Source organism: Haliaeetus leucocephalus, unplaced genomic scaffold (assembly GCF_000737465.1).
Source record: "Haliaeetus leucocephalus isolate CR32 unplaced genomic scaffold, Haliaeetus_leucocephalus-4.0 Scaffold240, whole genome shotgun sequence".
In the NCBI taxonomy this organism is placed as follows: domain Eukaryota; kingdom Metazoa; phylum Chordata; class Aves; order Accipitriformes; family Accipitridae; genus Haliaeetus; species Haliaeetus leucocephalus.
Genome location: NW_010972676.1, coordinates 4,535,618 through 4,550,343, shown reverse-complemented (window position 1 = coordinate 4,550,343; position 14,726 = coordinate 4,535,618). Strand labels below are relative to the sequence as shown.

Here is a 14,726-nt window from a genome sequence, read left to right as displayed (position 1 = left end):
GGTCTTGGTGCTACATCTGGAAAAAGAAAAGCTAATGAAAAGGCGGCGGGGGGTGTGTGTGTGGTTATTATTATTATTTGCCAGAAAGCAATAATAGTCTGAAGAGCTCACTGTTACATCTCTGGCTGCTGACTTCAGTGGAAAATGGGATATTGCATAAGAAAGGATACACATTTTCCAGTTCGGCAAGAAAAAAAAAAAAGAATCCCAGGTTTCATTCTTTGTCTATATACTTGGTGTATGCAGAGTACCCTGAATACTCTTCTGCTTCTCCCACCTGTCTTCAATTTTCCCATAATCATCTGAAGTGATTATCTGCAAGTAGAAAACAGGAATATATTAAAGTAGAGAAGAGGTACCTGTATTTACTATTTTGGGCATACGATTTAATTAGTGTCTGTTTTCAAAAGAACTTACCACTTACAGATGTATTTTCAAAGCAGTCAAACTGTCTATCTATGTTAAACTTTGGAAAGTCTAAGTACTTATTTTGGAGGCAAAATGGAAATTGAGCTCTTTTAAAAAAACTTACACTGAAGGCAAGCAACTGTTGGGTGGCAAACATTAAAGTGATTAATACAATATGTAGCCATTAGGTTCTGGCAGCTAGTCATTTAGGTAAAGAGTTTCAGATATGACCACAGGATTTAGAAGCCCACATCCTATTAAAAGTCATTTTCCATTGCCTTCCAAGGTAACTTTGAAAACTTCTAAAGGCTTAATAGACAAGAGTATGATGAAAAGTTAAAAAGCAACAAAACCATCACTAAAATTATCACTGTTTCTGTGGCTGACAGCCTCAAGAGACAAGTTAAGGAACACAAAGTCTATTGGCATGTGTGGCAGGCCACTGTGAACAGTTGCAGGCTGCTGCTGTCATTGAGAAGAAGGGGTGGGGCAGCACCTTTTCAAGATTGCTAGTACTGGCAGCAACTAGAGCAAGGATTGCAGAATTCCAACATTTTGCCCTCCTGGTTTTCTAACTGCATCCTTAGTGCTTCTCATTCCTCCTCCCATGGCAGATGCAGCCAAATCCTTTATCTCTGGGGCAACAGATTTTTGCCTACTCAGTTGAAAGTCTCCAGGGAGCACTGAATTTCATCCTTAAAGGATTCCTTGTCACTTGTCTTGTGGCACAGTTTTGCATGGTTCACCAGGACTGTTTAATACAGCAGTGTGGTTGATAAGGCAGCCTTCAGTTTCTGTCATTCATCCAGGATCTTCCACAACCTCAACACATACTCAAAAATATCCCTTATCCAGGGCAGTGCAGTACAGTGTAATTCTTCCAATTGACTTTTAAATTAGAATCCAGTTGCCAAAATCATTAACATCTTTTGCCAGTTTGGATGTTCGAGAGTAACTTGCCGCCTTCTTAGTTGCTGCTCTTGAAGTGCATCTTCCAAGTCTGGTGTCATCTGTCAGCCCTGTGCAGATATGTTAGATATCTTTGGGCACTTCCTGAGGCATTAGGAGCCTATATTGAGTCAATTGTCTTGAACTCTTCTTGGGCAAGGAGATCATGCCATCTGTAGCAGGTTCTGTGATCATGTAACAAGGATATAGTGGTACTTCTATGGTGTTTCGCACACCAACAAATGGCTGAAATTGAGGAAGCTGTGATTCAGCTGTAAGCAATCACACTACTGGGCTAAGAAGAGAGAAGTTCCCTCTCTCCTAAAAGCACAGAGACTACAGTTTTTTTTGCTTATGAGGGTTGCATACAGACTTGGGAAATCTGCTTGTAATGTTAAAAAACACCCTATGGTTGTATAACCTCTTTTGTGGGAGCTGATATTTCTGGGTATCAGTGGCACGGCATCAGCTTTAGTTCAAATAATGAAATAGTAGCTGCTGCATAACAAAACTTTCTGTCACTTTCCTCCTCCTGTGACCTGTCACAGTCATCACAGTCACATTCTCTCACAGCCTTAGTAACTGTTACACATGAAGAATGACATTGCTCTGACTAAATCCCCTACTTAAAATCCAGTGCCATATTTTCTTATTAAGAAAGTTCTTCCAAGCTTTCTGTGTAGTGTAACTGGTAAAGTAAAATAGTCTGACATTATGCAAAAGGAACAGAGGTAGTTATTTTTAAAAAGAAGATTTATAAAAGTCTGTCATATATGCTGTCTTATTTTCATTTGCTACAAAGCTCTTATGTAAATTACAGCAGATATTAAGTGAGTTTGTGTTTCTCTGGAATATTAATATGACTGTGCTGCATGAAGAAAGACGAATTTTCAGAAGAAAAAATCAATATAGCATTCCAATGTGTTAGATTAAAAAAGAAACTACTGTACTCGGTGTTTTAAGTATAGGAAGTGGAGCAGTCCAGGAAGGTATTGTTTGACATTAAAACTCGTGGAGTGAGTGGGATGTCTGAATGCTTGTTCAAAGTTGAGACTTACTCTCTAAATGTGACAAGGCACAAAAGGCCTGGAAAGGGACAGCACTTGGTGCAATTCATATAGGAAAAGGCTGTGTACTGGTTTTGGCTGGGATAGAGTCAATTTTCTTCCTAGTAGCTGATACAGTGCTGTGTTTTGGATTTAGTAGGAAAATAATGTTGATAACACACTGATGTTTTCAGTTATTGCCAAGTAGTGCTTATCCTAAGTCAGGGATTTTTCAGTTTTCCATACTCTGCAAGCGAGCAGGTGCACAAGAAACTAGGATAGAGCATAGCCAGGACAGCTGACCTGGACTAGCCAAAGGGATATTCCATACCATAGGATGTCATGCTCAGTATATAACTGGGGGAAGTTGGCTGGGAGGGGTGGATCGCTGCTTGGGGACTGGCTGAGCATCGGTCAGTAGGTGGTGAGCAATTGCCTTGTGCATCACTTGTCCGTCTTGGGTTTTCTCTCTCTCACTCTCTCTCTGTTATCTTACTTTTCATTGCAATTATTATTATATTTTATTTCAATTATTGAACTGTTCTTATCTCAACCCATGAGTTTTACTTTTTTTTCCCCCCACAATTCTCCTCCCTATCCCACTGGCGGTAGGGAGGAGTGAGCGAGCGGCTGCATGGTGCTTAGTTGCTGGTTGGGGTTAAGCACAACAAACTGTGAAATGCAGTTGGAACCAGAGAATAGCACCTACCAGTTTAGTGGAAGCCATCTGCATTTTATGCATTGAAGCTCCTCAATACAACCTTTAGTGAAAATTTATCAAGGAGAAAGCATGAATTAAGTATGTATATTTTCAGCAAGGCATGAAAAACTGAAGGTGACTTCAGCAAGAGATTTGGGATGCCTAAAGGGTGTTAAAGTGAATTCAGTAAATGTCTTAACTTTTGACACCTTTCTGAATACCTTTCTACTCCTTTTAACTTTATCTTTGCAACACTTTTCCTCCTCTTCTAAAACCACAGTAAAGGAGACTCATGTCCAAAGGTGTCAAAGAATATTCTTAATCTTCTGTTTGTTTCCTCTCTTCTAATGATTGCCATCTTGTTCTAGCATGAAAGCTTTTGGATCTGACACTTTGTACTCTTACTCTGTGTGCTCAGAGAGATTAGTGCAAAGGCAGTCTCAGTCCTGAAGTAATATGAATTACAATGATTTGCCTGACATAGTCATGACACAGCATCCCTGCTAGAAAAAATGAGAAACATTCTACGTAGGTCAAGCAATTGCAAACTGAGCAAGGAAGAGCAATGTATGGAAAAATCCAATGTAACTATTAGCATCACTTACCTAGATAAGTGAATAGCAATATTCCATTTAAGCAGTCTCCCTCATAAATACATGGGGTAAAAAACAGTTGTGGAGGCAAGAAAGTTAAGGCAAGTCTATGAAGTATAGGAAGAATCTACAATACCTTATAGATCTCACTCCATTCTCCTTGACCACTTGTGTTGACAGCACGGACTTTAAAAAGATATTCTGTATTTGGATCCAGATTATGTATCTCAAGGTTCTGTTGCTGTATTTGGCTTAGCTGGCCAGCTAGTTTTGTCTGGACAACGTTATCAGGCCCAATACCAGCAACTTCATAAAACTCTACCTCAAAGAAATCCACATCTTCTGTGGGACAAGTCCAATAAATCTGTGAAGAGAAAAAAAAATCTGTAGTAATTAATTACTCTATTTTTTCTCATTTTAATTTTTACTTTTTTGGAAGGCCCCTGTTTGGCAGATTTTAATTTTGAAATGCCAATGCAGCTGAAATTCTAACCATAGCATGGAGTATATGTGGAAGATATGTAGTTTCTGGTCTTACTTGGAAAATGCTAAGCTTCCTTCTGGTAATTTCATAGTACTGTCTCCTAACACACTGAAAGTAATGCAGGCTGACAGCAGTCAGCAGTTTGCAACATGCACTTGTGATCTTATGCAACTGGCATCCTGATCTTGTTAGCATCTATGAGATGTGTAATGAGGAAAATTACATGGATATGATGTCATCACATTGAAGGCCAAGACCAGGATCGAATTATTTGATCTGACGTACAGATACTTAAATACAAACATGGTATATCTATTTCTTTCTGCATTGGACCTTTCCATGTAACATATTTATATCACATATCTAATAATATAATAACCCTATTGACTACAGTAGGAATGTGATATGATTTAATTTATGCTTCAGTTTATCTCAAAAGGCAAGTTTGGAATGCATTGTCTCCTACAAATAAAGTATTTGAATGGATATTGTAGTCTTATTTACTCAAACTTGTATGGGTTCAGGCTCTATAACAGCCTGAAAGTATAATGGTCTCTTGTATATATTTAGAATTAATGTCTTACTTTGGCAGACCTCAGGTAAACAACAGTCTGGTATATAACAACAGGTCCTGGGACTGATTCATTGTCTATAGGTTCTGGACTTGAAAAGTTAACAATCTGATATTTTCTTTCTTTTCGTGGAGTTTCACAAGCTGTATCCCGGTATGCACACACTTCATTACTCTGTGTAGAATGATGGGGAAGTGTAGAGCTTTGTCTTCTGACAGTATCTTTAGACAGTACACCTAAATCAAACAAGGAATTTAAAGATGGGCTTCGGAACAATGTTTCTTGCTTGGATTCATGAGTTGTTGAAACATGCCTTGGAACCATTATCTCTGGGTTACAAGTATAGGCATATTTTTCTGCTTTACTTTCTGACTGCTTTATTCCACTAAGGGATGGGACAAGTCCCTGTAAAATGGAGAAAAGATCATCAAAGTTGGGTTGAATTTTTTTTAAGGGATCTTCTCTTAGACGTGGACTAGGTTGGAAAACAGAAGGAACTGCATTTTCTATTTCTTTCACTAAGCAGTGTGCAGATTGCAGAAAAATAACTTGGCTTTCCTCCTTAAGAGCCTCTTTAGAGTATTGAATAAGGCCATCCATATATGATAGCTGACTGGATGTATAGTTTATGTATTCTGAAATTTCTTTCTGTTTTTTAAGTTCAATGTTTTCAAGCAACTCGATCATCTCCTTTTCTTGTTCATGAAGAACCATACGTAATTTTAAGAATCCATTCCTGATCTCCTTTCTTTTGGTGTCCTTATAGGTCTTGAAATTATTTTTTAACAGGATAACTTCCATTAGATCATTATCAGCTCCTTGGCGTACTGTAAAAAAAAAATAAAATAAATACATCAGATCGGTGGTTCCAAATTCATATTAAAATGTAGTAGTTACAAGAGGCAGAATGACAGATTTTTAGTTTAAAATGATTTCAGGTTTGGTAGAACGTGGGACAAAAATAAGGATTCTGGTATTTTTCCTCTAATCTCTGCTGCTGGTAGGCCCTGAGGGAAGTTGTTTGGATTAAAATGTTCATATTTGGGTGTATAAAATTTAGCAGTTAATTGCTACTTTACTGTTATTTCCTCACACAAATTTATCTCTCCCAAAATGGGCTTTGATAATTTTTACTTCATTACATGGGAAATCTTGAAGCTTAATTTATTGTAGCTCTATATTATCTTTGAAAATTCACTATGCCAGTATAAAGTTAAAGTAATGGCAGCAAATGCACCTGCATAGCCCACATTATGTCTGTGGCTAACAGTGCCTTCTGATGGCTGTTGTGTGAAGGTGTGATTAACTCTTCTGACACTAAAAATTGTGAACTGTGAAGGAACACAATCAAAAATACCAAAGACTGATAGTAAATTTCAGTGGCATTCAACTAACATCAAGAAACAATGTCACATTACAAAATCCTGCACAAATATTCTACATCACTTTTCTCAAACTTAAGACTGTTTCAAAATACAGAATTCAGTGCTTCCAGCTGTTTCTCATTGTGAATGGTTCACTTTTACTTTTCTGAATGTTATTTTCCATGCAACTTCATTATGTCCCCAACGTTTCTGAAGTTATATGCAAAGATCAAAATTAAAAGAATTTCATAAAATCCTAGTCTGTGTTCAGCCCCTTAGTTGCTATGGATCAAGTCTTAGTTCAAAGGAATGACAATGCTGTGTTACCTCAGAAAAACATGACTGCTTTGCCTCTTAGTCAGCATGGGCATAAGCATAAAACTGATTGAAGAGGAACAATTCATACCTTGCCTGCAGAGGAAGAACCAGCTCCTCCTCAAGCATATATTTCTGATTACAAGCTATTCACCATTTTATTCTGCAGATGTAATTGGTGTTTATTCCATACTGGGTCCTACAGCATGAAATGAAAGTTCCCCTCCCTAGATGCACATTTCTGTTCCTATCCCACATACAGATCCTTCATTCTCTAATAGTTGAGTCTGGCTTATGATGCCAAAATTATGGGCTTGTTCCTTTTGTTTTTGTGCTTCTACAGTGGGAACACACCACCTTTCTTACTCTTGTGCTGTGCAGACCATTAATATAGCTTGTCAACCATATGTTCAAGTTTCTTTCCTGAGGAGGCATGGGGAAGTGTGAGAAGCAGCAGAAATACAAACCTTTTCTAAATTTTGCGATTGTATCAAAGAGGGAAGCAGCCTCTCTTGAACATGCGACTGCCAAGGGAACAGTCTTGTGATCATTGTGGAGTGAGTTCTTGCAGAACCCACAGATCAGTTCGTGGTCATCCAGACAGTATTCAGAGAGCTTTGAGTTGCTGTGCAGTAAGCAGAGCCACTGTTCATGATCTTCCTGATGTGCTTTAGTGAAAATGTGGTCTTGAGTACCATTCTTGCTATGATTTAAATGCAGACATTCATTACAATAATTAATTCCACATGTTCTACATCTTTTGGTTGCCACTCTTCTTCTCTCCCTGCAAGTTTCACAGTAGACTGGTCTTTCACTATGGTCAAATCTCCACCTCAGAAGGCCATGTCTGCGCATGTATTTCTTGGCTAGTTTTGCTCTGAGATAATTCTTCCTCAGCTGAATTTTATTTGCGTACAGGAGGCAATGCGCTTTGCTACAAACTGGGCATATGATGATATAAAAGTTTTCAGTTACTTCAGCATTGGTCTTGCTTTTAGTTATACACTTCTCACAAATGCAGTGATTGCATGGCAGCATAAATGGTTGGAGAAACAATTGCTTACACAGTGGACAGGCAAGCTGGTCACGGAAGGCATGGCTGGAGACATTCCTTTCTGGCGTAATGACAGATGCATTATTCCTAGTTTTAAATCTTGACATGACATCTTTTGACCTAAATAAAATCGGGGAAAAAAAACCCAAACAACAAACAACCCCAAGAACTCAAACAAAAATATCTTAATATTAGGGTACCATCTAAGAAACAAAATTATAAGCAGTTCTGCTTTGCATACCAACCATCCTTTTATTCTGACTGGTTATTTTTTTAAACAATTGGGTCATCACTTTCAAGAATCCATTTTTTCTTTTCCTTTTCATAATTATTTCACTATATGATGAATACCGTTGCCAGCAATAACAATAAACAGACATCTCAGTCATTGTAGGTCTGTATGAATTTGTTGAGTTATTGCTGGTGGCCACACGAAAAGAAGAACACAGTTTGGTTTAGTACAAAGTGAAATGTACTTTGTCTCCTTTTCTTATTTGATTATTTTTCAAAATGGAAACAACAAATAACTAGAGTGAAGAAAAGCATTTTGTGCAATTCAAATGAAACTCTTTATTTTGTTTCAGAGGGTATTAAATGCTTTCTTTTACAACAACTTTGGTAATATTTTTAGAATATTTTCTTTTTAATGAAAACTTAAGACAATAAATGTTAAAATGTTTTCCTTTTGCATTTTCAAGATGGAAAATTCCTCAAGAAATTAGCACAACTAAGTGTTTCACCATTTCCAAAAAAGTATTGAAGGCATTTCTGCTTAACATAGTAACACACATTTACGTGTGATCCTCCTAATTTTTAGTCATTTAAGAAATCATTCACCTCTGAATTATTTCTGATTTCTAGAATGAATTAAGCTTATTCTTAGTGTTAGTAGCAGCTGCCTGCCTTATCACTGATTCTTTATATTAATTGCAAAGACTTTCAAATTTATTTTTTTTTTAATTACTATTATTTTATTTTAGAAGAGGACTGATTTTCAGGATGTGCTAATCCCTGTTCTCTTCAAATCTTGATAGTCCTAACCTGCCACTTAGCCTGTGGACATTGTCCTTTTAAAAATACAATATTAATTTTATAATGCCTCCTTGAATATTTTCCATAGCCTTGACATGAGCATCATTATTCAAGATGGACACCTGGTTCTAGGTCTCTATGGTCTGGCCTCTGCTACGCTTCTCTTTAGGATCCATGTTGTTACCGCTTTCCTTCCTACCTTCTCTCCCCAGATGTTCAACCATGCTATCTGCTTTTTCTGTCACTCTAAACAACAGTAAAAAACCTCAGAAACTAAAGAGAATAGAATCTTCTGTTGCTCTGATTCCTTCCGGTCTTCAAAATTTACCTAGGTAGGAATTAACCATGCATTTCCAGAGGTCCTGTCAGTTCCTCTTGGTTTGGTAGTATTCTAGTCTGGAGCTCTGATAACTTCATTTCTGACCTCTCCTTTGTGACCCTCAACATCCTCCCCCCCCTTCCTTTTTGTGCATGGTCTTTAGTGTAGCATTTCTATAGTTAATAGTCAGCCCCTTCCCTTCTGGTTCCAGTTTTATCTTCTAAGGCTGTTACTATGCCTTCTTTCCTCTCTCTGTGCGGCATTTCTTGAGCCTTTATAATTATTTGTCTCCTTTTTGTCTTATTCTGAATATAACTGCTTCCTTCCAGTTAACAGCAGTTTTACTGTTCTTTGTTTTACTCCAATTTTCCTTGTGTCCGTGCCTGCAGCCCCCTTGCTACAAACACATTCCTATTTTCCTCCTTGTTTTAAGGTTCTCTGTATGTCTTCCTTCTTGTTGATACATAAGTTTTACAGTGTGAGAATGCATAAGCATATATTAGCCATTTGTGGATTTTGTCTGGAAATAAGGTGGTCCTAATTACAAGTGCAGTGGTGTTCTGGAGTAGTCTTTGCCCCAGTCAGAGTAGTGAGCATAAGATTTCACTAGTATCAAAATAAAACTACTTTTTTTGTTTCTCAGAAGAATGATATCCTGTGGTTATTTGAAATAGCTCCAACAAGCCAACAGATTGTATGTTCCTAAATGGAACACATGCATTGAGACATAATGTCCATTAGAAAAACAAAACCCCAAGAAATTAAGAGCCCTTAAATCCACTTACTGAACCATTCCTGGAGTTCTTGACTGATGTGGTTCATCGACAGAGCTTCTGCAGCACTTGCTTTCGTAATACTGACAAGCTGAATTCTCTCCACCGCAGCAGCAGCATTTGCAGTCTGGGTTGTTTGAACAAGAGCAGCAGCACCACCAGCAATTTGCATGCTCTGCACATGAGCAGTGGCAGCACTGGCAAGGTTTGTCAACTTCATATGGACATGGGAAACAGCTGCAGTTCTGCTCACTGGTAAACAAGAAGAGCCAACACAAGCAGCATTCTTCCTTTCTGCTGTGGCAAGCCGGGTAACAGCAGCTTGAGCAGCATGGCCAGATTGAACAGGGATGCTCATTTTCATCCATCCCTCTGTCAGATACTTGGAAGAAAGTTCATTGATCCTTTCAGCTTCTCTGCACACTAAATCAACGGAGCTCCAAAAAGGCACAAGCTCCAACTGTTGGGTCGAACTCTTCATTCTAATCGGAAAGTGATGTCACAGTGAGATATTCAAATAAGGACACAGGCAGAATTTTGTGCACACGTACCTGATATAGTGATTACATCATCTATACATCACGATAACTATAATTGTTCTTCCTGAATTCCTTGAAAGCATTTGCCTTGCTCTTCATTAATTGTATGGGGAGTTTACACACTTGGATTAGATACCCTAAGGCCGCTATCTTGTTAGGACCACACACTTCATGGGCATTTTGTTGGCTCAACTGGGTGCTGTAAGCAAACCCCCTGAATCAAGACCTAACCAGTGACAGAGAGAGGTTTCTCATCAGGTCTCTATAAGACTTTAAGCATAACTAGTACATGTGAAAAAACCCAACACTTGAGATGCATCTTGAAGCATATCCTTGCAACTGTCTTAACTATTTTAAGCCCTTGTCTGCCAGTGTTTATGGTCTTGAACAATGTATGGCATTCGTTCCCCCAAGGCCTGAACTAGACTTCCGTCGTAGGTACAGTGCTACTGCTTATTTGCTGTGGACCTGCCTCTTTTCCTATGAATGCAGTATCAGACATATTATTTCAGTTATTCTTTAGTTACTTTGTATTAGGCACCTTTTTCTTTCATTTAGTTTATTTATTCCAAGATTTATATAGCATTTTTTACCTGTTTATAGATATGATAATTTTAAATAAAAATGAAATTCATGTACATAATACACCAACTTCTCAATATTGCGTGCTTACTATAGCGCTTATGTGTAAGCGGTTGGACTCAATGATCTTAAAGGTCTTTTCCAACCTAAATGATCCTATGATTCTAAAAAAGGAAATCTACCCTCTGAGAGTTATCTGCAACTGACATCTGAAACAGCTTATTCTCTTACTTGAAACTGTAAAGGACAGTGATATCTATATGGTACAACTTCAAGAATACTGAATTTAATGCTGGCTTCTGTGGTGTAGGTAACTAAATTTTTTCCAAACTTTAGCAATTCTACTTGTGTTGATGGGTTAGTATATAATTGGGAGTTACTAAGATAGGTCTTGACATAGTTTATTGTAACAGCTCCTTTGAGCCTATTTGCTCAAAGTCTGTTCTACCTAGAGAGATTTTAATTCACTGATCCAGAGCCCTACAGACTATAATGGCTGTGTCATTATGTGTAACCATTTATATGATGGGCTATAATAAGTTCTCTGGAATGGTTATAGCCTATTGTGTCAATTGGATTTTCATACATAAGTACTAGATCTGTGTGCTGAATGGCTTTCCATAGTATAACCTGGACCTTTAATGAATGTTATGTATTCCCTTTGTCTTTCCAGTTTAATCAATGGTAATTTTTTTTTATTGTACATATTTAATTTTCGGATATTGAAAGGCTTTTGAATTCAATCATTAGAAAAAATGTATCTTGTGATGCTTGTCTGCTTTTCTTTTGCAAAACATTCATGAATATGTGTGAGTTTTTTTGAGGAAGGAAAGGTAGGGGAGTAAGGAAAAAACCAAAAAGTATGTCATGTGCCACATGCTGATACCTGGACACTCTTTTCCATTTTAATATAATACAGAGGTTAATAGCAACTTGTGCATATATCATTCTCAGCAATACATGTCTTTTTCTTGGATTCTCTATGAATTGTGTTTTTCTACTGAGTCTTGGACAGTTTTGTCTTCTGCGCCATACAATTCCTATAACTTATTTCCTGCTATTTTTAGTGCTCTGGTTTTTGCTTTACCAAAACTACTTTCATGGACAGCCTCATTCCTGTGCTGCTCCCAGTATAAGTGGCCCTCTCTGTAACTCCCTGTAGGCATGTAGCCAGTTCTAAGATGGTCCTGTTTCATTAATATGTTTATTCTCTAGCAGATACTGAAACATCAGACTGGCTGCCAGAGAAACACAATTAGATGCAATAGCTGCAACCAAACTGATAGACTTTTAATAGTGTTTGCAAACATGTTCCCCCATGCCTCTCCTGTGGTTTGATCTGATTGTCATTTTCATCACAATTCTCATGATAGCCAAGCTGTGATGTGGTTGACTTCACCTACAAATAAGCTTGACCCTGCAAGGTTTTGAGGAAAAAAAAACAAGTGAAAGAAAAGCAGTGCAGTGAGGACACAGGTTCAGTTGAAATTACTTCAAATTAGTTAGTTGTAGTCATTTATGCTGTACTTCCATTAGCTATTAAATAACTCAGTATAATATTTTCTACTTCACAATTTATCCTGTTCTGTTTTGCAAGATAAGTTCAGATTGTTGTCTTTTTCTTCTTTCCTCCCCCTTTTGCTCTACCTCCAGATACACCTCGCTGATATTTCTAATACTGATATTTCCAACACAAATTTGAGATTGCAAATTAGTACTGTACAGAAAGAAGCTTGAGGAAAGACCATATGCTATCAGTGGCTTAAGCCTTGACTAGTGTATGTAGTAACACTATATAAATAATGGATTTATTATTTATAAAAGTGCTTTTTCTTTCCGTATTTATGCAGGCCATGATGACATGCTAAAATTAGAGAAACGGAAACTAATGAAAATAATTCACAATCTTTCTCTGTATTCTGTACTCCTCACACAGCAAAGTAATACCTGACTCCATTGCTCTTTTCTATGTCTGTCAATGGTACCAAAGACGACTTCTAGCGTGTTTGTTCTGTCAGTTACAATGTAGAAAACCAGCAAAAAACCCTTCTGCTCCTAGAGGTGTAAGATAAGGATGTGAGTCAGAGAGAGAAGGAAGAGGAACCATTATCACCCTTAGGATGGGGAAGGAATGACCCTTCCTATAAAACCATGTAGTCCAGCAGGATTCACTCTCTAAAGGATAAAGTAGTTCTTTCAATAAATTGAAATTACTTAAGAGATTAACTGACTGCAGCACATAGAAATGTCTGGTTTAGGGGGGAGTTTTAGAATGAAATATGAGAAGCCTGACATGGTACAATCCAAAACTGATGCATTCACAATTGAGAGTTGCTTCTGAAAGCATTGTTTCTGGCTATCTGTGGCTTGCCCGCAACTAGCAAGAGAAGGGAAAAAACATCACTGTCCTTTCTTCATAAGAAAAATCTCTGTTTCTAGCTCATTGTTTTCACCATCACTTTAAAACAGATTAGAGGGCAATTTCCTGGTGATGGGAATGCCTAGGAAATAGTGGGGTTACAGTATTAATTTTTTTCTCATTTTTTTCTCATTTTCATAAGCTTCGTTGTTCCTCCTTTGTTCAACCCTTTACCTGTATCCAAATGGCTACCCTTGACTTATGTTTCAAGCAGCAGACATATTTTGATGGCTTCTACTGAAAAAAGGTAGAGTTATTATACACAATTGCTCTCCACTTCTTCTGAGTAGAAAGCTTGAGATGGTTTAGTTGCTATGGAGGCACACTGGAGACAGCATCCAGACCAGAGCTGGGATGATGGTTTGCTATCAAGATTAGCAGCTGGTAAAGCAAAAGAGCAGCAAACTCATCGTAAACTTAAGGCTTCTTCATTACTCTAAAGCTGTATAAGAAGTATATCACACTGAGCTCCATATGCCTTTACCCACGGATAAAGAAATGGAGGAAAAATGATAATAAATTTTCTTTTATGACTTTTTGCTTATAGGTACAAAAGAGTACAATCTGATTTATTTCTGTAGTCACTCCATTGACTAGGTAATACTATGTACATTTTATAGTCATTCAAACTCTCTTTGACTTCAGAAGTATTTCTAAATACTATAGACCACAAAAATTACAACTGTTATGATTGACTGGGAATGAGAAATATTGTATTTGGGCAGTGTATTATTTCAACCAGAGGGAAAACTAATAGCAGACAATGCCAAAGGAAAGGAGTCACTACTGACATTTTGTGTATTTCTTCATTAAAAAACTTAACTGAAATCACATAGTAACACAATTAGCACCAGAAATATATGGCTAAGAACTATCTAGAATAAAAAAAAAAAAGAAAGAAAACCATATTGCACTTAAATAAACCTAATATTTTCAAAGTATCAGAGCCTAACAAAATTCACCTAAGGAATAGAGAAATATCTGAAATATTCACAGTGGTTTTAGGAGTTCTTTTCTGAGAACACATGAAAGATGTTTGAAAAGGTACTGGACTAGATGAAATTTAAGATTACACAATTTAGATGAAAATCTAAGAAATCTCATTTTGGATGAGACACATTTCCCACAAAAAACAGGCTTTCTAGTGCTTGTGTGCCACAGAAATCACACCATTTCATGCCCCTTTGCACAGATCTCAAAGGTATTGAGTCAATTGCTACAAAATGCTTTAAAGGATCTATTTGTCACAGATATTAAGAAACTACAACAGCATACTGTTACTATGGGTGTGCACGTATGGTCTTTCACAACCTATTTCTTATTCCTGTTATGTGAAGCCTTTTTGCCTTACTGTCATGATGTGAGACCTGTTGTTATTTGGAAGAAGTAAAAGTTTGGGCATTTTACAAAATGATTGGAAATACTAGGTATGTATTATCTGTCTCTGGCTGATTCCACTCCAGCCCTTGTGTGCTTTGTCCTCATCCTGATGGCTGCATGCATTTCCTCCACCTAATGTGTTTTTGTTGGTTTGGCTCACTCTCCTCGCACCCCCTCTCTGGGTGCTTTTTCCTCAGG

General features: G+C 37.5%; 1 protein-coding gene across 1 annotated transcript; it reads right to left on the bottom strand.

The window, feature by feature from the left end:
* Positions 1-225: 225 nt before the first annotated feature.
* TRIM42 (tripartite motif containing 42) lies at positions 226-9,976 on the bottom strand. Its single transcript, XM_010568411.1, has 5 exons — positions 9,621-9,976; positions 6,898-7,604; positions 4,764-5,578; positions 3,832-4,059; positions 226-315 (listed from the first exon to the last, which is right to left on the bottom strand). Exons 1-5 carry the CDS (start codon positions 9,974-9,976, stop codon positions 226-228), a joined length of 2,196 nt encoding a protein of 731 aa, XP_010566713.1.
* Positions 9,977-14,726: the final 4,750 nt, after the last annotated feature.

Coding starts and splice junctions, on each gene's coding strand:
- TRIM42 (XM_010568411.1), bottom strand. CDS start 9,976: ATGGATGAAAATGAGCATCCCTGTTCAATCTGGCCATGCTGCTCAAGC. Junction 7,605..9,620: donor AGAACTCCAGGAATGGTTCA/GTAAGTGGATTT, acceptor GATTTTATTTAG/GTCAAAAGATGTCATGTCAA. Junction 5,579..6,897: donor AATCGCAAAATTTAGAAAAG/GTTTGTATTTCT, acceptor TTTTTTTTACAG/TACGCCAAGGAGCTGATAAT.